General features: G+C 38.6%; 1 protein-coding gene across 1 annotated transcript in view; it reads right to left on the bottom strand.

The window, feature by feature from the left end:
- Nucleotides 1-3,016: 3,016 nt before the first annotated feature.
- Nucleotides 3,017-24,330, bottom strand: part of EFHC2 (EF-hand domain containing 2) — a 60,259-nt gene continuing 38,945 nt past the window's right edge. Inside the window, exons 10-15 of the mRNA XM_027645085.1 lie at nucleotides 22,126-22,322; nucleotides 17,907-18,040; nucleotides 13,380-13,577; nucleotides 12,714-12,806; nucleotides 5,735-5,840; nucleotides 3,017-3,335 (exon numbers count right to left, since the gene is read on the bottom strand). Coding sequence (XP_027500886.1) covers nucleotides 3,240-3,335; nucleotides 5,735-5,840; nucleotides 12,714-12,806; nucleotides 13,380-13,577; nucleotides 17,907-18,040; nucleotides 22,126-22,322 — 824 coding nt within the window. The 3' untranslated portion in view covers nucleotides 3,017-3,239. The remainder of the gene's footprint in view (nucleotides 3,336-5,734; nucleotides 5,841-12,713; nucleotides 12,807-13,379; nucleotides 13,578-17,906; nucleotides 18,041-22,125; nucleotides 22,323-24,330) is intronic.

The raw sequence follows: 24,330 nt of genomic DNA, 5'->3' as shown, positions 1-24,330 counted from the left end.
AATCAACTCCCATCAGCACGAGGGACGAAGGCAGAAAGAGGACTTCAGCATCCCTTCATTTACGCAGATGAACATCTGTCTGCTGCTGGTGGTCTAGAAAAACACAGTAGCTGCCTGGATGATGAGCAGGACACAGGAAAATATCGCCTGGTGAGAAAATTCCATGTTTTTCCCACAGGTTTTCTATGGCTCCTTGTGGTGACCATGTCTGAGGGGGCCCATCTGCTGGTGACCGCCAGGGGCACTCTGAACTGGACAGGACCAGAAGCTTGGCCACGAGCCAGCCTGTTTGCAGCCATTTGCTGGCAGCAGCAGCTATTCCTGAGAACTTGGAGCCTCATATTCTCAAATGCCAAGTTGAGGAAACAAACATTAACACTGAACATGCAGCAGAGCCCAGCAGTGGGATGGGGAGCCGGCCCTGTAACGTGAATCCCTCCGCTCCTGCCGGGGACAGCACGGATACTTGTGGAAAGAAGATATCTTTGGCTGCCCTACAGAGATCGAGAGCTGAGATTAATGGCAACTGTGGGGGCTGTCTTCCCCTTTATACCATGCATGCTTTAAAGCTGTGGCCTCCTGCCATCTTGAAACATAATCCTGTGGTATTGTCTTCATTCAGGCCCCTCATAAGCAATGTGAAAAGAGAGAAGAAGCTGGTGGCAGGATTAGAGGAGAGGTTGAAATATTCTGGGCAGCATATGCTGTAAGTCACATTATACAAAGAGGATTATTGGACTGCTCATTGGCCAGGGCTTTCCATTCTGGAAGCATTGCTGCTTGTAAGAGAGAAAACCTGGTGAAAAGTGTTTATAACATGTCAGGGCACAGCGTATGACACACTGTGAGCACAGTGACAAGCACTGAAAATATTTTTCAGGGCCTGTCTGCCCTCTCCTAGGAGATGGTTTTGTGTTTGTCAGGGTTATGCAAGATGCATGAGAAAAGAGGAAAAACAGAAGTGAAACTAATAATTCAGAATGGTATTAATAAACACCCTAGAATTACCATCATCAGATGACCCAGCTCAACCTTAAAACCGAGTACTGTAGTCTTGGAAGGCTGTTTAGGATGCTTGTTGTGAGGAACCACAATTTATAGTCCAGCTTTAATTTATTCATGGCAAATTATACCCATTTTTTTCTTAGACTACCAATGTTCTTACCTGAACCAGATTTTCCTCACCTGGCAACCATGTATTTACAGAGAGTAGTGGTATTCTGAGACTTCATTTTATTTCACTAAATAAGTCAAGTTCCCTTAGTCACCTTTCTTATCCCTACTCTCTTGGTCATCCTTCTTATCTCCCTTCTCTCGGTCACCTTTCTGGTTCTTCTCTGCACTGGTTCCAGTTTGCAGTCACCTTTCTTGACCACAGTAAACCACAACAGAACGTGATTGACTAGGCCTATGCACATGGTTACACCCAAAATTATTAAAAGCTATAGTTCTCGGACTATTTGTTTCTTTTAAAAAGGCTCTTCTTTTCTCATACACATAAAGGAAAACAAAACAAAGTGAATTTGTCTTTTCTAAAAGCTATTTGAGAAGTTCTGAATGTTCAGAGTCAACTTTTCTTGGAAACGCTCATCTGTGCAAGATTTCCACAACTGAAACAAATCCTTCTGAAGTCTAGGGAACAATAAAAATTTAAAAGGGAAACTGCATTCATTTACTGTCAAGCTCAGTCTTGGTGGTATGTTATAAAAATATTCAGTTTACACCAAACTGGCTTCAAACGCAAATTGTTGTTTCGGCTCTTGACGCTGTCCCTGTGGTCAGACATTTTTCTTGTCATGTAAGAGACCATTTTCCTCTTTTGGATCAAAAAGCAATTCATGGTCTTGTCTACAACCTGGGGCACTTAAAAGTTCTCCCAGTTTTCTTTTTGAACCCCTAGACACAGACCGCAACTTGCCCATTTTATTGCAAACATCTTCCTAGGTAGCAGCAGCACACATAATTATGCCTTGCCTCAAGACCTTTTTTGCTGACAAAAAAAAGGTGAAGAGCTGCCAAAAAGTTAATATTTTGCCATATGGTGGGAAAAGAATAAAAATTTCATATACACTACCACGCAAAACTGCAGGAAGGTGTTTCTAAATGGAACCTTCATTCTAAAAAGGATCTCCAGGTTTCAAAAGAATTACTATTGTCTTTCCCTTGGTTTGGGGATTTGGATACATTGAATTCTCATCTTTCTAAATCAAAGAATTCTTCCCCAAACTGTAATTTCAGATTACAGAAAATGCAGGGTACTGCAAGTGTGGGCTTCCCAGGCTCACACCTCTTCCCCTCCCCCTGTGGAATCACCTGGATGAGTCAGCTCCGCCTTCACTTCACCTCTTCCATTCCTTAAACTGGAGGAATTACTTCTCTCATAAGAATATACAGTAAATTCAGATCTAATCATGGCTTTCAGATGGCATAAGCTTAAAAAGATACAAAAATGCTAACAGGAACCCCATTTAGTCATGAAGCAAAAAGAAAGGCATCAATTAGTTTTCAAAGGGCAAGTGCAGTTCTGCTGCAAGAAGCTGCACCCTAAAACTGTACTGGAACACCTTCTCTTTGTACATGTCCCACCCAAGTAAGCTTGGGTGGCTACTAACCTGAGTCACATTGCAAACAAAAAGCAAGAACTGGCAGCTTCCTTGTCGTGCCTACAAAACATTTGCTTCCACTTTGGAAGGCTATAATTATCCCAGATACCAGAGCAACTTTATACTGTGCGAAAACCTTGCTGGCATTTCCTCCACAAAATAACAAAGTTTGACACAAACAGTACTCGAGCATCACCACGGGGATACAGCAAAAACACAGATATAAGCTGAAGGGCAAGGGAGGAAATTTGAATGCAATTGCATTATTGTGCTAATGCAGTTCGACCTAACATTTGAAGAGGTCATCCAACAACATTTGTTTGCAGAACAAAGCAGGGTCAGTCAGATTGTGCACTATTTGACTCAAAGATTTTTCAGTACTTGCAAATTCTCCATATAACCAGACACAAAGATCAGAGGATATAGTTTTAATTATGCTTGTATAAGTATGACAGAGTACTGCTGATTTAAAAGAGGTTCCAAAAACACACAAGTATGCATCAGTGCTTGAACGAGAAATTAAATGTAATAAAACCTATATATTTTCTTGTTTTACAAGAAATGTTTTCAGTATCTGTCTACAAAATCTTTGGAGCTGAAGCACTAATCTAAAAGCAGCGCCTTGCACAGATGAGATTATTCTTCCTTGCCAAACAGATCATCCAGAAGAGGTAAGTATTTGACCACTTTCACAGGAGGGCATGTTGGTATTTGGCTCCAGTCACTTTGCTTCTGAAATAAATAATGCAGAGAATATCTTACTATATCATAATGAAAATGAGAATAATTAAAAGTTGGTCAACATAAGATTGAATGAGCTGCTTCAGTTCCACAGACAAATCTGTGAAAAATTGTGTCTTTATATAGAACATCCTCTTATAAGATTACTACATGCACATTTTTATCAATCTTGCAGAATATTTTATTAAAAATATTTTCTGTTGTTAGCCCTTTTATAGACATTTTCAAATTAAATAATGCTACATTTTCTTTATTAAGATGCTTATATTTGAAATTCTAAATTCATCCATGTCTTAACACCAAAAATCATACAAAATAACAAGATAGAGAGAAAGAAGAAAAAAAGCCAGCTAAATAATCACAACTCTGCTGCAGAAATCTAGCTGTCAAATACAGGTACTGTAGCCCCAAAATACTGCTATTAATTCATGGTAAGTCATGTACAGAATGACAACTGAATTCTAAAGTTGAACAAGATTTAAATTCCTTCCTTTCTCTGATTTTTTCCATTTTGCATTTACCTCCTTGTTAAAATATTCCTGTACTGTACCAAAGACAGCCTAGGCATTGCAGCTAACTAACAAAATAACAAAATCAATAAAACTCAGTAAACTACACTGGCATCCATCAAAAACAGTGTGGGATGTCAGTATGACAGTGACAGCAAAGCTTTGGAGCTGATGGGAATTGATTCTCCCAGCACGATGATGATCGATTATAACTTCTATTGACGCTCTTCCTTCCGTTTTGATTTCAGCTGTAAACTTCCTGTACCATAACTCCATGTACCGCTCTCAACTGGGATCTCAGGCATCAGCCACAACCCTAAAGTGCATCCACTGGCTGCCCTCCAGGTAAAGACAACACTTCTTGCATACCCAAGCAAACCCTCACCTTGTACTCTGATCAGAACATGTTTCACCACCAATGTCCACTTCAACTCCCTGCTTGTTTCACAAGCACCTTTCCCTCCCCACCTTCAGTGTGAAGGCTGCCTCCTGGTTCCACCACTGCTTGCACCCCAACTTCACCATGTAGGAGCCACCTCCTTCTCTCACCTACCAGAGGTGCTCAGTGGCTATGAAAGCCACTCTGTGAGGGAATAAAAATGGTCAAAAACATTCAACAGAAAGAATATCTGTGCCTTCTCTTCTTTCACCCTTGCTTTTGGGTAAAGAGCTTAGCACCAACTTGAAGGCAAAAATCCTCTGAGCTCTGAGTTTCTTTCTGAGTCTGTGGTGCTGAAGCCCACGAGTCCCTACCCTGACATAATTCACTGACAGCAGTCACTGTTTAAATACTGAGTTATAACCTAAGCACAGAATTCTTCTGTAAAAACAAAGAATACCCCCTGAACAAAAACTAATGCACATGTTGAACCACAGGACTGCTGCATAAAACATGTGGAAGGGCTTTTATTTGATCTGTACATGATGGAAAAATTCTTCTCAATGACAAAGTGAAAAATAAACCACCATGGAAAGCAGAGCAAGCCCCCAGAGAACTGGGCCCTCAGACATCACTGACAGTTTGAGATGCTACAGAAGAAAGAGCTGGTAAGTCAGGTAAGAGTGAGAAGTCAGGTTAGTAGCACAGTGCTTGAGGAATACTGGTTTAAACTATGTCACAATTGAACTTGAATTCAAAAGAATGCTATGTTTCTAAATGGTCTGAATACAATCAAACACGTCCTGTACAACACATTGCTAGGCCAGAACAGCAAAATGATGTGTTGGCAGAAGGGCTTTGGATTTATCTCTGTTACGAAGTTTTTTTAAAATTCAGCATAATTGCCTTATGGACCATCTATTTTAAAATGTTCCACTCAGCACAAGATGGCAAGATCAGATTAATCTCTGCAGTTTGTTGATACCACATTTTTATTTACTCTAAGGAGCAGGCTGGTGCACATATACAACGTGGATCCATCAGTACTTCTCTCAGTGTACAACTACCAGTGCTGTGGTGTGTTGTGTACAATTTTCTTTGGAGTTATACAAAATTCATAGTTATTTGCTTCAGTGTCAGTGGAGCTTAAAGTATTTCAGCAAGAAAACAGATCATTTGACATGTGACAATGCTATTTGTGGGGGAAACAGCATTCATGCCCATTGTCCATGGACAAATACATGTTTCTCACTCTCTTCTTGTTTTCTTCTGTAAAGATGTTCCAGAGATGTGATAGCTATTAAGCATCTCCTCAGACTTGTTTGACTGCTCTGTTTCATCCTAAACCTCTCAGAAAAAGTTAATTACTTGAAGAAAACAGGCATAAATACACAAATATGAAAAAATATTGTAGCGTCCACTGAATAAAACACTCTTGTTACAGCTGGAAAAATTGTATCAGTGTGCTGTACTATTCCCTTGATCAGATACACTGGTTTTACCTTGATACGACCCTTTACTGTCGGGACAGGACGGATTTGATTCTCTCTCCAGTTCAGCCCATGCACAAACATGTGATAGTTCACCTGCTTATGGTCATCTTCATACCTAAGCAGAATATCCATAAGATGATTCGAGGTTAAAGGGAATTTTTAACAAAGTTATATAATGTTATCTACAGCACAGTAATACATTACCTTTTGGATAATAATTTTTTTTACTCCTTTGTTTCCAAACACTGGCAGGAGTGCAAACACATTACAAGCTGTGAGGAGCTTCTGTATTGTACATTCTTTTCCATATTCTTACACCTTATTATTGTCTCTTATAGTAGAATTCAACTTCTTTATTTTTATTTCATTTCAACCAATTTCACTTTAATGTTGAAGCATTGCCCAACCCTTTCCAATACTGGGATCTCACAACTTGTGACAAACAGGGTTGGGATGATCAGTGTATGAATCTTTTGTGCAGAAAAGAAACAGGATGATAGGAAAGACATGTTGGAACACAATTGACCTGCTTTATTATGACTTCTACAATTATTTCCTGAAAATAAGCAATCCTTCAGAAATGCTGCTTGCATATGCCTTGGATTAAGTTTACAACTGACAAACACACAGCTCTCTAACCTACCAAACAATAGCCATATTTTAAAATCACAAGCCTTGTCATTTGGAAGTTGGTTTATGGCACCCTTCTTTATTTCCATGGAATAAATACATCTTTGTGTCTGTTATGACTGTCCCCTAAATGCGTGAAGATATATATGCTGCCAGCTAAGGTCTACAGGCACATGTGGAAAATGATATTTCCCTCCCTCCAATTTCTAAAATCCTTACCCTGAAAGGACAGATTTGTAAGCCACATCATCCTTCTGCCATTGATTTGGATGAAGCAGCTTCAGAAATAGAAGTCCTCAATTCAGCAAAACACTGAGGTGATTCAGACACTCTTCTTTCAGCAGCACCAGTCAAATGTTGAAAGATACCTTCAAGCTGAAGCTTAAATCATTCTTGAAATGAACAGCTCAACTGCTCTGCTATAAATACAGCACTGGCAGCTTCTGTGAATGACACCTGTCTCACCTAACACCACCTGCCTGTGAAAGGGACACAGTTTGGGCACAAAAGCACACCCTGGAAGTGTCTGTGCTTCACTGGGGTCCATGGGGAGACATAAACACCTAGCAAGGCTCAATACCTCTTATTTTTGTGCAAAACATTAGGTTAAACAACTCTGCCCTGAGACAAATACTATTGCACGGGAGCAAGATCATCTCCAGGAAACGAGTCTTTTAGGAAATCATCTTCCCTTGCTCTTAAAGAAATAGCAGTGCACAAAACATGGGCCTCAAATCCCTTCAAATAACTGCAGAGGGTTCTGATAAAAATTAAGCATGAAGGCGCTTTAAGGGAGAATTTATAGCACAAACTTGGAAAACCACACCGGAGGAGAAATAGATCCGGTGACAAAAATAAACTTCAATAAACTGCAGCTCATCCTCTCCCTCTCCTCCCCCCACACCTTTCATTTAATAGTCAGCAGGAGAGATAATAATAAAATATACTGAGAGCCATAAACTGAGATGCTAGTGATAAACTGGAATGTTAAGTACAGTGAGTTATGCTGAACATGAAAGCAAAGTCAGAAAAGAATGCTACTGCTACCAGCACTAAATGGAGCCTGAAACACTGACATGGGAAACCCTCCAACGACAGCTTGCTTCTTTATCATAGTTCACATGCAAGTTAACACTTCCATAAAGCTTTATTTTTGGGGAATACATCCAATATTTGAGAAAATTATCATTCCCACTTCCGGGATGTGCTTGTTAGTTGCAGGGGGTTTTTTTTGAAGGTGACAATAGGGAAAAGAAAGGAGTTTTGCATTAGAAGTAATAAGACAATCAAAAAGCTTATACGTCTTGGAAAAAAGAAAAGCAATGGCACATAGGTTGGAATTTCAGAACTATCACAACAAATTTTTTTTCCTTTTACTATGATGTAGTTATCACAATGTTTGCTCATTGTGAAAAGTCAAAAGATTAATTCTCCTGCCAGGGGTCAGAGCTGTATAAGCAGGATTTTTAAACAAAGAACAAGTGAAGGCATGTAAGCACTTGATTTTTATGTCAAGGCAATGAAATTGAGGAAAGCATTGCTTCTGCTTTTAACAAACATTAACAAGGAGAAAAGTCCTTTGATGACCCAGCACTGAGATGACAACACGGGCATGAAATTAACTATATACCAAAGATTTTAACATGGGCAGAGGAATGGGATTCCTAAATCCCATATTTAAATAGCTACAGAAAGCAGCTTAAAATATTACTCTAGATAATCCAGAAAGAAAAAAAAAATCTACTCCTTAGGTCTCCTTACTGCTGTGACTTATTGTATCAATCTACTAAAAGCACACATCAGTGATTTGGCACAGAGCATCCAGATGGACTGAGGAGATGTTATCAATTTGTGCATTATTAGGACAGAGATGTCATACATTTCAGTGGCTGGAGTTAATAAGACCGAGACTGACAGTGCTCTTCAAGAAAGGAAATTAGATTTGTCTTATCAAGAAGATGCAACAAAGATAGCTTGAAACCATGGTCCTCCTCAGTTTTGCCCTATGACTTCACCAATGCATGTGATTTTAGGCTATGAAAGTCACTCCCCCATCCCTATCATAGTTTGCAGGGCTTTTTATTTTTCTTTGACATTACAAATATAATGTCATATTTCTGCTTCTAAAAACACATTTGTAATTAAATAATCCAGATATGTGAAAAATCTGGTTAAATCACATTATGACCATTCTTGAGGATGTTTTGGCGAGTAAAGGTTACTTCCTAATATTTTTTTTTCTTTCCCATCAAGAAATCTGTAACCCAAACATTTATGTGAAAATTTAAATGTACCTGCAGAGTTTTTTAAATTCCTTTGTTTTTCATAAGGTGTATTGAGAAATTAATCTGATAATAACAGAGCAGAAGCATCATGCTACTTTAACCTTGGAGAAAATGTTAGGATTCCTCAGCCTGTTTGATAGTCTCTGTGCAACACAGGTGTACAGAGACTAAATTGTCACAGGTCTACACCTAAAGTGTCATAAACTGCTCATATGGAAAATTTAAACCAGCAAGCACAAGTCCAGGCAGCCTATCAGCACGAATTAATTCATGGCTAGCATCTTGTGTATACATTTATTCATGTCTGGAACAACCATGAATTGAACCATCAATTCCTCAAAATATTGAATAATAGAAATTATTTGTTTTAAGAGATCCAAATACAAATGTTAGAGAGTCTTTTCACCACAAATGGCATAGGGAGTCTCAGGCATCAAAGGTAACAAGTACAAGACAGAGTGCAGGAAAAAGATTTTGGGACCATTTCCACTCTTGCTCCTGCTACTGGGACACTTGATGTAGCAGGAAAAGGGGGTTTCCTTCCTGAAAGAAAAAGGTCAGCCCTAAAAAAACATTACAGGTAGGCAACTAGGTAAAAAATTATTAACCAACTACAATCCAGGGAAAAACTGAGCAGGTAGGAGTGGCCTGGCCTGACTTATTAGTGACTTGAGAACTGGGATGACCATGTAGGAAGCCCACTGCTGTCAGGCACTGCTACCTGAGGCACCAGGGATTCACCTTTTCAAAACCACAAGCCCCCTTCAGAGTCAGACTCACCTTGGTAGTGTAGACAAGTGAAAAATTACACAGCTGCTTTTAAAAAAAATTAAAATACATATTTATAAAAAAAAGGGGGCATATAATTAACATGTAAATTAATGCAGAATAATCAACACGTAATACTTGTAAACTTGTCATCCACTCTTTCTTCTCCCCATTTTTTCTTTTCTTCTCTGCCAGCTGTTTATATATCCTCTGGCAAAGGACTGCCTCTTTTTAAGTCCTTGTTAGCATACATTTAGCATTGCAGTCGATAAAAATGACAGAAAAAACCCCCACCTAAATTCATTACTTAAGCAATTTGGTAAAATTTATTTATTAAACAAACTATAATTGTTCATTATGCCTGCATAAATTTAAAGAAATGCTTATAATGACTACTGTAGTTTTCTGGCAGAAACAATTGTGTACCATCTGCATCCCTTAATACATTGTGATTAAAAGTTCTGTATTGTTTTGTGACAAAAACAAAGTGAGGAAATGCTGATGACAAAAGGAAATACTTTTTAACATGCCAGTTCAGGTAAACTGGAAAAATGGATACATTGTTGGGTACCCAAATCCTACTATTTCACCATCCCACAATTAAAAGTATAAATTAACACTAGACAGACAATATGAAAATGTCTCATGAAACCCCAGTCTTTGAGATAATTCTCCCTGCACTATGTGGCAACTGAGTGGTCTTTGGGTACAATAAACAAAGTCTTGGGTCATTTGGAGGTGACCACAAAATTAGACAGTAATTTCTAGTCCCATCCCATGCCTTTAATAAGTGACACATCATTGCAGTATAAGTTACAAATGCAAATAATAAATACTTTATTACCTTTCAAAATGGAAAAATAGAGTCATTACGTCCTGCAGAAAGTCTTTGCCACCTAATCTCAGATAGCAAAGCTGAATAAACACACAGCTTCAGTCTTCAACTATTATCTGATCACATTGTCCAGCATCACTTTATAGCTGAATAGGGTCCAGCTAGTGCATTAGCTATATATACTTATTCTGTGGGGAACTCAACGACTTTCATTGTACCACTTTCTTCCTTCATAGATACAAATACACAGGGTAGGACCACAACTACCCCTTGCTTCAGACACAAAATTACACGTTTCCTCATTAAACAAAAAGAAACAGGGAAAGAATACTGTTGACAAACTTCACCCACACTGAATGGCACCCTCCCCAGGAGCAAGACTGTTCTTTATGAACAATAAATCTGCCTGTTTTATGATTCTTCAGTGTTGAAGAAAACCACATGAAGCAGGAGGAAAGCAAGAGCAAAGTCTAAATCTCATTGAGCCAATAAAACTCTTTGATTTCCAGATTACTGGAAATTAACTCCTATTGAATAGACTTCAAAAAAATCTTTCCCTGATAAGGCAATAAACTTCCTGAGCTATGCCAAGTGCACATATTATTAAGTATGTGACAATGTTCCTTATCACCTGCAGTGCTGTGACACCGTGTAAACTGCTACCTTGGAGGCAGCTGACGGTGTAACTTAGAACTGGCATTACACAAGGCTCAATATCATAGGAAGCACTTCTCACACTGATTTCCAAGGCCCAGCTTCACACTGTTTACCTTTCTCACACAGAAATCTGTAAGACAGGCTGGCCACAGCCCCTTTAGAAGCCAAGGAAAACAGATGGTAACTTAGAAATCCAGCTCTTATACCGACTGAGGAGATAACTCTCTCCTTCTCCATCACCTACAGAAAGAACCTACAGCAGCTGAAACCCCCTCCAGTTGTCATGGGTACCTGGCTAAAGCTGGGTGAAAGTCAGCCCTTCATCTCCTCCTTGTCTTCTAAGCTTATGTCTGATTTTTATTATAGTGTACTGGGCTTTTCCTTTTTAACTGACTACACTCAGACTCTTCAGGAGAGAAATGGTTCAGGGCACAAAAGCTTTCCCTAGTACAAATTCACAAGGAATAAACAGGTCCCTGGAGCCTAGGCTTGCCTGTTTCTCATCAGAACTGTTAGTACACAAATAAAAACTTTCGGTCCCTTGTGCATCTATTCAACTTCAGCCCTTAAGAAGTGGAAACTATAAGAACCCCTTGTCTGATACAAGATGTCTATTATCCTCCAACAATTGTGTTGGGTAGCTTGGTGGGAGTTCTAAAAAATAAGTTTTAGTTTACTGTTGAAATTCAGACATGCTTCTGATGACTAATGCTCACTGTCAGAAGTGATGAACAGCAAACAAATTGCCCAAGTTGTGTTATCTCGCTATTGCAAGACACTGTTCTGAACATTTTTGGTATAGAAATGGAGGTTTTGTGAAAAATATCCCCTTAGGCTTCTTAAAGCAGGCTTGTTGGTTTTGATTTCAAGTGGAATTCTTGCTTGCAGTACGAAGAAGCTTTATTAAAATGGATTCCACACTTCTGCCTGACAAGGGTCTTTACATTATTTGATAAACCCAGATACTTAGTTTGCAACTCCTCCTGAAATCAAGAAGCATATCTACCTGAAAGCATCTAAACATGACAAAAAGACAAGATCTGCTCCTGTTTTCCTACAAGGGAAAGAAGAAACCAACGAGTATGCATTTACACCTACTACCAGAAAACCTGGCCATGAAAACCAAACTCAACAAGACATCAGTGTTCAGAGCACCCCAGCTTACTTTGAACTCTAGTCTTCAATACAAGTGTACTGAATACTAGTTCTTTTCACTTCTATTCCCATTAACAGAACTAGCCAAGCAGTTTGTCTCAAAACAGTTAAATGTGCTGGGGAAAAGCACCAAAACCATGCCAACACTCCTTTTCCTTTTCAAAAATTATAATAAAATGGGTTTCAGGTGAGGCTAATAGGAGCGACAAACCAATTTATTGACTACTAATGCTGTCTACTTGATTCAAGGACATTTCATTGGATTCACCTTGGTGTGTTTCTTAAAACTCACATAATGTGCTTTCATAAGATTACTGTTTTTACCTTACACACATGAAAAACTAAAGCAAAAAAAGTGAATCTCATTGAAAATGGTATCAGTATACCTGATTGCTAAAAGACTAATTCCATAGAAATGTGCCAAACCCCAGATGATTTATCATGCCAGACAAAATGAGGAGAAGTTGCTAAGATGGATGCACCTCGATTATAAATATTCTATAAAAAGTAAAGTCTGCATGTGTATCAGGACAAAATCTTCATCATGAAGTGATTCATATTAAATAAATGACAAATTCTTAAGATTTGTGTGGGCAGTAGATATTTAGCATTGATTTGCATCCATGCATGCAGCTCACACTATCTGCCCTTAACTTACCCAGTCAGTAAAGTTTCCAGAACTTCATCAGACAGTGGCAACCTAAAGGACTTGCAAATAGTCCTGCACGTCTCATAGGGCAGCACTCCACATCTGCACATCAGAAACAGAGGGGTAGAAGCATACATTAGGTATTTTCCAGGTTTGCTTCAAATGAATGTTTCTGTGAATAGGAAAACACATAAGGAATATGGGGATAGAGGTAAAGAAAGCAAGGTTTTATGAAATTTCACTATTACAAAACCATGAAACTTGAAAGTCACATCGTGGTCTTTCTCTCCCATACTGAGGGAGAGATGATTCCTTAATGATCCCTGTGATTCTTTACAAAACAAAAAGGGCAAATGAGTGGCATAAAGAATCCAAATCCTTTCTTTTATCCCTAAAATCACTATTTTTCCTCTTTGATTTAAACTTCTGTGTTTTGCCTGTGATGTCACAGAACGTTCAATGCAGCACCTACAATAAAGAGTCCACACACAAAATGAAAAAGAGGCAAAACGTCTGTCCATTTCTTGTCTACTCTCAGGTGTTGAGAGAGGCTTAACATTACATATAATATTCTTTAGCCACAACATATCATTTGCTCAGCAACAAACAGCAGGTTGGTCGGTTTACAAGCAGAGCTTCCAAAATAACAGCTTAGGATAAATAAAGGAAACTTACTTTTCACGGTCGTAGTACATAAACACTGCAGACAGTTGATCAAAATTTTCAAAGCTATTTTTCTTCAGTTTTTCATGAGCCCCTGCAAGGAGGAAGGTGAGGTCTGTTTGACAGTCATCTCTCACACCGTAGTGACGTCCAAGAGTCATAATTTCGTGTTCTGAGAAGGCTCCGCCAGTGACGCTGACTATCCAATTTCTGCTCACAAAAACAACAGCCTACGTTAGTTTTAAATAAATGAGTTAAAACCAATCACTAAATCTCTGGGAGAAAGAATGTCCACATTTCCTCAGCAGTTGGCTATAATACAAAAATACATACTAATCATGACTGAAGAGTTTTACAAGAGATGCCATCCTGGTATGGAATATTAGCAGAGTGAATTTTGTCACTGCATTTATACAACAAGACAGTGAAATAACAAGGTATTGCTCTGTTTTGTTCCTAATTGTATTTTGCATTCTGCAGCACAGGGTTAATTCTCTGTAAACACAAAGCACGCACAACAACAGCAGCATAAAACACAGAGAGAGAAATAACAATGGCAGAGGAAGTTCACAAAGCATTGTGAAAGCTGGGCCTGATGGGCAGCTTTCAGGGAAAAGCAGAAATGGGTCACAGAGAGAGGAAGAAAATTACATTCAAATTGTAATCACAAACCCTCCTGAAAAGAATGTAAGACTGGAGGCAGCAGCAAGACCAGTTTAAGCTTGGACACTGAAAGCAGAGAATCCTACCCCATGTAGGGCTGAGCCTGAGATGTGCTCTCCCAAGACTGCACGTGTTGCTCAGAGGAATCAGCCCAGTCCAAGGCAGAAGAAATGTTCCCAAGATCATCTGATAGGCCAGAGCTGGCACTCACTGTCAGTCCCCTCAGCTGTACAAGTTCTCTTGTCAAACCTGGCTTGGTGTAACTACATTGGCTCTATGATCCCAAACATTTGCCCCTGGTCCACTCACGTTCAACAAGATCTTTTTTATCAGCAAGCATCAACATAGGCCTACGTGTCTCAATCAAAATTAGATTAATTACATATAATATTTCTGGATAAACTGCATTATGAATAAACTTCAACATAATTGCTGATGCAATTAGTGCTGTAACTTGTGGTACCCTTGAGGATACTGAATCACTGTGATTACACACTGATCCTTGAAAACAATTGAAGAAATTAGTAGTGATTCACAAAGTTCTGACACAAGACTCAAACTGCTGGCTGGAGAATACTTAAATTGCTGAATTAATCTGGTGATGGGTCTCTTCACATCCACATGTGACCTGAAAGCGCAGAAACTTAGGACCCTTCCAAATTTGCAAAATTTTAACAAGGAACATAATTTTTCACTTGCATCCTCTCAGAGGCTCGTGTGGTCCTGTTCAAATGAAGGTATCCCTCTATATGATTGCACTTACACAGCTATTAAAAAAAGAATGCTAAACACTGTAGAGTGTCTACTTTGATTCAACTGCTGCTTTTTTCATATTAAATAAATCAGAACAACCCTTTACTTGCAGTGGCAGGAAATAAATACAAGAAAAAGACAAGTTGTTGACAGCAGCAAACCCTACTTGAGATCATGCAAACTTAATGACCAAAACTTAGTCCATCTGCTGATACTATCATTATCTTCTCAGTATTGTTATGCCACTTACTGGATATTATTATTTATACTGCAGCAGCATTCAGAGATCCAGTCAAAACTGGAGTCTCTGTCCTGCATCCTGCAAACACAAAGAGGAGGACAATGCTGCCTGATAAGCCTGGCACTCCCAATCCCTGGGCTGGCAGAGCTGGAAGCGTGGAGATAACATCAGCCACCAGAATATTTCCACATACTGGATTTCCATATACGGCACAGATTTTTTTCCAGTGTCAGGATTTTAAAAGTCTTTTATTTTCTCAATCCAGTCAGTGACAATCAAATCACCAGAACCCACAGATAAAATTATTGTCTCATTTGGGAACTAAGAAATATTTTAGTGATTGCCAGGGACTAATGAGTGGGACTCAAGACTTACAAACAGAATTAAACTCTAAACATCCAAACTCTTCCTGACAAAAAGAAACAAGCTGCAATAATTTTTCCCACAGTTTTGCTATCTTTTGTTTTACTTTTTTTTTTGTTCTAGAAGAATAAGACAGATTGCAATCTGAATTTATTACAGAAAGAACAAATAATAGTTAACTGCTTAAGAGAGCTGCTTCTCAAGCTGAATTGAAGATAGGTATCCTTGTTAGACCCACATGGCTCTTTGTCTGTAACAGCAAACAATCTTGCCAGTAGCTTATGGGAAAAAATAGACTGGAGAGGGCTGTGTGATGCACAGGCATCTAAGTTTTAGTTATTCTTTGTTCTCCTTTTAACAAAGCTTTCAATAGTTTTAATGATAGCTTAAGGGGTAGCTTCAGTGTACATCATATATTTATTTTCTGGATGAAGTACCATAGATTTGGATTCTCAAAGCAGTTGAAGTAAATTGTGTAATTACAATTCTGCTTCGCTACATCATAATTCCAGGTGTATTTTTAAATGCAGCTCATAGAAAATTACATAGGTAGAAAGGAAGAAATCTGAACAGTCAAATTGAGAGCACAGTGAAGCTTTAGCTGTATTTAAGATAAGAAAAGAGGATTATCATTGAAGCTGTCACAAAGATAATTGCCTGTACTAAAAATAATCATTTGTAGTTATTTACAATCATCAAATGCCATGACAGATTAAAAATAAACAGTGATGTACACAATAAAAAAAATGAAAGAAAAATACATATTCTATTCACAGAAAAATATCTTTGACTTTTCATAGATGCAAAGAAGTGCTCTCGTCTTTGTCATCTTTGTCATAAAAAATACTTATTTCATTCTAAAATAAGACACATGTTTCCTGTTAGACCCCCTGTCTTCCCTCTGCAGGAGGGATGTAAGCCATTAGTGGGTGTTCAGATTGACCCAGGTGAGTATTGAGGCCAAGAAAACCTTTATCACGTGGGTTCCCCAGCTCTATTGCTATGGAGAGGGCTACTGCATTTTTTGTTGCTGAAGCAAAGTCCCTCAATACCATACAATTAGACACATCTCTCTCCATGCCACAGAATTGCACCACCCTAAATTAAACAGCTGGGCTGTTCACAGCTGCACAGAATACGGTCATGATTAAATTTACACCCAACTGAGCCTCTTCTTGGTAAAACAAAAATCTTTCTCTGATATTTAAAAGCAGAGTCATCCCTTCCAAAAGTGTGCTTCCCTGACTTCCTCATGCAAATGGTCCAAACGTTTGACAAAGTTTTGCAGATGATTATTTCATAATTTAAATTAAAGCCATAATTATTTGATTTTAAATAGCTACTGTTTACATAAATTAAAACCCTTCTCCAAGTGCTAAAAACTTTCTCCAGACAGAGATTACCTTTCAATTTTCTCCCCTTCTTACTCTAGTAATAACATTTTCCCTCTTAGTGCAATTAACAATTCAGACTCTTGCCTCTGTTGAGTAAAATATCTGAGTTCATAAATATTTTGACCAGAAGCTGCCAATAACTGTGGCCTTAGTTCAAATCTTACCTATTAAACACTTATTTTTCATTTCTAAATAGCAGCTTGTTTTAATTTCTCACTACTTTCACTTTGAGTTGCTGGAAGAATCTTCTGCTGATCTATTGTTTTTCTGAGATATTTCTGAAGCAGTTTCTTCTGCCTCGTTTAACATTCCTATGGGGATGACATTCCAAGCAATATACATCTACTTGTACGCTTTAGTTATTATGACTCTTCCTAAATACACAGTATATCACTTCTGTGAAAACCAAATTCTTTTAAGTAAAATTTTCTCCTCTGTTCCACATAATTAACTTTACCCAACACTGTCCACATGCTCAAGTATTCTGGCTGTGGGATAAGCTGAAATCAGCTTGTATTTGAGCACCGTTTCCTTTTTCAAGTCTCTATATATTTCTCCATTGCCATGTCTGGATCACTGCCAGAATTCAGATTCCTGCTCCCTCTATCTATGCTGAAATCACTATCCAATTATTAATTACTGCTCTCACTACTGCTTTCCAGTCTTTTTTAAACATGCTTACCACTGCCTCCTGTAATTTCAATACACCCTGGTTCCATCAAGACTCTTTTCTTCATCAGTGATTCAAAACCCAAAAACATCATTTTTGGGAGGCAACACAGACATTCCTCCTTTAATTTCAAAATTACTAATTAATCTGTTTGACTCTTAGGATGGACTTTTCTTTATATTTCAGTGTATATATTACTGCTGACTTGTGCCTTCTTCACAACACCCCGTGCCAGCTCCATAAAAAGTAGACAGATTTGAGTTGTGCTTTTCAGCTTACTCAAAATTATCACATTTCTCTTTTTTTTTATTATTTTTTCACTTTCTTTTTCACAATCTCCAAGCAACTGCAAAACAAATCTGTGCCATTTGTCATCTAAAAAACCAGTCATGCTCTACACATTTTGGGGGAATGTGCCTTCACTAAATATTAAAACCCCAAATCCACTGTCTTACCTGAAAGTGTCATAGTCAATGACATTGGTCTGCTCAGGGTCAGCAGTAGCAAACGTCTTTCTGATTTCTTTGGAACGAGATTCCGTCTTGTCCTTCAGTCTCATGAGGAGGACGCCAACATCAGCCACAGGGAACTTAAGAGAGGAAAGCAAGACAGAGATTATAAACACCTGAGGGATGGGATGCCATCCAGAGGGACCTGGCCAAGCTCGAGAAGTGGGCCATGGGAATCTCAGGAGGTTTAACAAGACCAAGTGCAAGGTGCAGCACCTGGGTCGGGGCAATCCCTGGTATCAATCCAGGCTGGGGGATGAGCAGATGGAGAACAGTGCTGGGGACAAAAAAAGATGGAGCCTAGAAAAAAGATGGAGAGGGACTTTTTACAAGAGCATGTAGTGACAGGACAAGGGGGAATGGCTTCACTCTGAAAGAGAACAGATTTAGATTAGATATTAGGAAAAAACTCTTTACTGTGAGGGCAGCGAGGCACTGGCACAGGTTGCCCAGAGAGGTTATGGCTGCCCCATCCCTGGAAGTGTTTCAGGCCAGGTTGGATGGAGATCTGAGCAACCTGGTCTAGTGGAAGGTGCTCCCACCCATGGTAAGGGTGTTGGAATGAAATGATCTTTAAGGTCCCTTCCAACCCAAGCCATTCTATGACAAACATTCTGCAACCAACCAGGCATGTTGTCAAGATGTAGGGCAACACTGAACTGCTGAGTATTATTAGTTTCTTCCTTTTCTCACTTCAAATGCATAAATCAGCACTGAGTTAAGTTTGGAGGGAAGCTTGCTACTGAAAAAAAATTGCTTCCTACCAAGAACATAAACAATCAAACAAAAATCATCAGATCATGCACTCTCAGAAAGTTTATCCCAGCTACATAAAAGGACATCCACTTTTGCTTCAAACATTGCATTGATAAAGCAGAAGTCGAAACGTTTAAAGTACAGTTCTAATAACTTGGTCCTCATTTTATGTTAGTGCACCTCACTGGATTCTCAAATAATAAATCTCATTATTAAAAGATTAGTTAATCTTTTCACCATTGGCTCCAATGAAATGTTCCAACAGCTAGGCTCATTCATATGGGACCACGTTGTCTTAAATACTCATAATTAGCAGATTGGAAATTTCTTAGGAACCAATTTTTCCTGTTGTGTGTAAGAATGCTTAAATGCTTATTTCTTCCTAAATAGGCCATTAAAATAAATTTTAACTCAGATTAAACAGAACTGGAGCAGTATGGCTTTCAACCTATATTCATGTTGCTGCATTAGTGCTCTAACAAGGGTTTATTTGCTAAACCCATTTTTAACATAAAACATATAAGTATTTAGTCATTAAATTGGGGTTGAGTTCAAGTATGATTATCTGAGATGTCCTTATATCTGTCATGCTCTACTTACCTTAAAGGCAGAATGAATTGTCTGAGAATAGTTTTCTCCCATTTATTCCAGAAAGCAATGTTGTTTTAACTAGCAATTATTTGAAATTTGGTATGAGTCACACTAAGGGCCAGGACACAGGAATTGTGCCTCGCTCCCACTTATGCTGAAGTGTGTCTACAGCTTTGTGTCAGTCCAAAGCAATCTAGAAAAGAGTATTTAAAGTCCCAATGACACTGCCAGAGCAGTACAAATTGATCCAAGGTTAATCAATACATCAGTGGTTGCAGGTTTTTCTCAGATTTAGAGAAGACAATTTCTGCCTATGCCAAAACTCAAGGTGCAGCCTTGGCAGGCACCGTGCAAGGCAGTGGTGTAGAACAGCTGGACCAGCAATCAAAGAGTTTTAGAGACAGCAACGTTTCCAGTCCCCTCCCAAACAAAGGAAGGAACAGGCACTGAGAAAAGACTGAGCAGAAGGACTCAGTGAGCAGAGTATTTAAACTGTTCTGTCTTCTCCATGTTATCAAAACAGCTGGTTTTACATCTTTTTTTCTAAACCACATATTCCAAACACCTACATAGATACTGAGTATCTGAGTAGCATGGCAATAACTTTACCCACTTTCCCTCTTCTCATGTAATTGCTGACATGTCAGCATGTAGTCACACTCCAGTTTTGTTTGATTGCCTTGCCCAAGTCAGAGGTCATCATGCTGGATTCAATGGAAGTAAAATCCACTTCCATGTTTGTGCTGCAGCAGGCAGCAAAGTTAGAACAATTGAGACAGTTTCAGAGATGCTGAATTCCCTTCCAAGGAGGCACAGTGATTCCTTAATTCAAACAGTCCTTCAAAAACCTGGATAATACCAGTAGGACTGTGCACAACACACATGGTCTGTTTTGCAAGCAAATTGGCACTTTCCAAAGAAATATGTTTTCCCTCAAATTGGAAAAGAAGTGCTGAAAAGTTTTGAGTTAGACCTTTAAAGTTACTTTCAGTACAGGTAGTAGTCAAAATGATACGACTTGGTAATTTTTCTCTACTTATAACTTAAAAACAATACAACACCTACAATTTTGAAACAGAAAATTGAAACTTTCAGAATATGGTGTTAAACAAATTTTCAATATTCACCTGCACTATGATTACCAACCAAAATTTCATCTAAATTACCATATGCCTATGGAACTGTGGTCAAAATGGCCATTTCTAGAAGAAAAGTATTCCATATGGATTTCTTTCACCAGTTTTCAGAAATCATACTGATGTGTCCTGCTGAAAGAAAACCTCCGTCTATTCAGATGGAAAATTATTTATTTTCAAATTTCAGAAACAACTGAAAAACAGTGATCTTTAAATTGCTCCCCCTTCTTTAAATTATCATCCAGCTCTGTTGTTCTCTTATAAGTGCTGAAGTTGTTATGATTTGAGCATGTGACCCCCTGATGAACTGAGGCAAACAAGGTGTGTCCTTACTTCTGGAGCTCTAGTCAAAGGATGTGAATGAAGAAGCTGTCACTGGGAGAATAAACCTTTTTTTCTATCAGCTGCTTTAAAATCTTAATTGTGCAGAGAATGTTTCAAAATTCACTTTAATGAAGTATTTTCAATGTTGCCTCTTCCTATTTTTCAGGTTTTATTTTGTTAATGTCCAATCATTCAGTCTGGAAAACTAAGACCTTATTTGTTGGATCCAAGATAATTAATACAAACAACGGTTCCAAGGAACATTTACTAATCTAATGATGTGCTGTGTTTTGGAGGATATCTTTGGTTTTGATTCTACTAGAAGGAGAAACTGTCCAGCAGTAAGGACACATCATGTATAGAGCTTTCTATTTTACTGCTTAAAGCATTTAGCAGTCTTAGTATTTTACATCCACAAGCACTTTGCAGATATTCCTCGTTATTCCAGGGAAGGCAGGTGGTGCTAATCCCCATTAATTTACAAAGAAATTGCACTATTCTCATAAAGTATACATCAGCAGAAGCACCTCAGTTTTCAATTTATTTTTGCTCTCTCCTCTGAAGGCAACACCAAACTCAGTACACACTGTAAGTCTGAATTCCTGACTGTGATATGAATTTCTAATATTACAAGGGAAATGTTTCAGCAGAAAAATAAGTATGAATCCAAAAAATCAAATCAAGAAATAAAACAGCCTCATCAGTAAGGCTAAATTGGATGTGTTCACATCTTGAGTACTGTGTACTGCTCCAGTCTCCACATCTCACAGTTACTTTGCAAGTACAGACTAAAAAGGGTGAGAGCCTTCAACTGGACAGGATCAGGCTGAGTGGGAAGGATGTCCTAGATTTACAAAATTATGAAGGTGGTGCATAAGGTGAATAGGGTTCTTCACCACGCTCCAGAACTGGCATTGAAACTAGTGGGAGGTTGCTTTAAAACAGATAAAAAAATACTTCTGTTATCAGATATTTGTTTTTCATAGCAGGCAGTGAACTTTTCAACTTGCTACCACAGCAAGTTGTGGAAGCTACACAGTATCTGTAGGTTCAACCAGGGTTACATCAACTCAGGGACAAGAGGTCCATGAAGTCTCAAGAAGGAATAGGCAGGGATATACCTTCTAACAACCCCTAATAGAGCATGAGTGGATTCTGAGAAAGGAGAGGGGAATGGACAGTAAAGAGTGGCCAGACCTGCATGCACTCCTTGGCTGGCATCTCCTAAAACCATTGCTAGGCAGAGAGCACTGGGCTGTGAACTTTGGGTGAGGAAACTGGGTACAAATAATTCAGAAAAACGTATAGCTAAACCACAGTCCTTAAAGATAATAGAAAGCAACAAGAGCCTGCTTCACCTCATTTGCATTCTTCTCCATGTAGCTGAACGTGTACTCATCAGCATCCACCAAAAGAAAGCTGTGGCCATGGAAACAAACTCTGGCTCCAACAAACAGATCATGAGCCTTGTAGTATTCAGATAGTTCACTCTTAAAGAGTTCCTGCCCAGGCTTTTTAATGCGACCTCTTTCCAAGAACCTCCCACCAGGTATCCCTGTGGGAAGAGAATTTAAAATAATTAATTGTGGATTTACTTACAAAAAACAAACAAAAAACACACAAGAAAAGCACCAAAGCACCAACCAAAAGACACCCCAAAACAGATGATTTGTATTTAAACACCAGTTTTTGTGCTTCAGTTTCTTGTCTCATAACACTCTCTCTCTTCCCCTCCCTCTCCTTGCTAAAAGGACTGTCTGTGCCAGTGTCCACAGCAACAGTTACATTGTGCATATTCTGTGACACGTCTCATTTGAATGCCTGCCAAACACCTTCCCCGTTTTTGTGTTCTTTAAAATGGGACAGAAATGTGCCTCTCCAAATCTTTCCCATAACCCTGTTGACAGCCTTGGAACTGACCCTTGAGAAACACAAGATGCAAAAAGTGAGATGCAGACAATTATCCCTAAAGTGTTAAAACCAAGAAAAGGAAAAAAAACCCCACAACTTCAGAGAGCACTGTCCAAAGATTGTGGATTTTAACTTTTTTTTAAGGGCTTTTGATTTTTTTAAAAACACAGGAATGACATGTCTTTGTCTTCCACACTCTGTTCTGCCAATGCAATTTAATTGTGATCTGCTCCTTCCTTCATGAGGTGGGTATGTCACATGATTTCTTTAAACACTACAATGATTTTATTTGTGTCACTAGAAACTGCACGTGGCACTCAAGGGTAGGTAAGACACTAAAAGCAATATTTCACTTTCCAGTATTATCTCCTGGTGCACCACAAGATTGCTCTGCATGTACCAAGATTTCTAGAAAACATTCTGTCACACGTTTGGTTTCACTGGGATATGTGCCCTATTCCTGTTGATATTTGAGCTTCCAAGCCAACAGCCAAAAGCACACTTCAGTAACATTTAATGACACCTTCATACCAAGTAGTGATGCAAGTCCAATAAAAGGTTGATGAAGAGTGCTAATAAAGTGCCTTTTATAGGCAAAAAACAATGTGAAACCCAAACTACTTTTCAAACCAGAGTTTGGAGCAAATGTCTGTCTTTATTGCTTTATTAGCACCACAAAAGCAAAAGAGAAAAAAATGCACTATGGTAGTGGTCAGATCTAGCTTGAATCAAAAAACAATTCTAATCACTAAAGTGACTCTAATCTTAACACATTCCTTTTCACCCAGCTATTACAACAAATACAAAATTTTAGGTTATATAATCCTGGCAATTGTTTTTAATATTTAATATTTCTCTGTAAGATTGGAACTTCACTCTCACCTTTCTATTTCCTTGCAATTGTGCACTTTAACTGGAAACTTATCTTAATACTTCTGTCCCATAATTGTTTTCTAAATGTTATAGGTTAGTACACTACAAGTGATATAAAGAAAAATGACTGAAAATATCTCATTAAGTTAGAGATTTTGCACTGAAACCTGATAAGGAGTTCTGATGGAAATCTACAAGAGCCAGGCTCAAAGCAGAAAATAAACACCACAATGAAAGACTCTCTTCCATTAAGATCAGATCAGAGTTTGCAGGTGTTTGTACAGCTGTTGGCTGGGTCTTACACTGAGCAAAAAAAGGGGATGTGATCCTCTGCATGGGGAGCCAAAGTTCTCATGCTTTGACCCCCATCTCAAGAAGCGCTTCAAGATGTCCAGCCCTGTGGATTTCATAGAGTTTCACAGTGTTACTAATAGTGTGAAGTACTTCTCTGCAACCTTCAGGTTGCTAAACTTAGATAACTAAGAGCAACTTATTACTTCCATTTCAGGATTGAGATCTGAAGCTTTATTTGCCAGTTTGTACCAGTTCGTGTAAATAAAAAGGCAAAACCTCTGGACCTGTGCACAGAAGGGATGGTCAGGTTATTTTCCATGCCTTACTCCTTTTCCTTAGCCACTCTTATCTCACTTCTGCAAACCCTTGTCATTCTTAACACTGAAGAAACTCATTCACTTTTCTTTCAGACATGACTAAAATGAAGGAGGGATAGTGAGAGAAGAGAAAGGAAGAAGAAAGAAAAGAAGAAAGGTGGGAACAAA

Source organism: Corapipo altera, unplaced genomic scaffold, assembly GCF_003945725.1.
Source record: "Corapipo altera isolate COAL_440 unplaced genomic scaffold, ASM394572v1 0, whole genome shotgun sequence".
In the NCBI taxonomy this organism is placed as follows: domain Eukaryota; kingdom Metazoa; phylum Chordata; class Aves; order Passeriformes; family Pipridae; genus Corapipo; species Corapipo altera.
The sequence above is the reverse complement of the archived record's forward strand: the minus strand, read 5'-3'. Positions and strand labels throughout refer to the sequence as shown.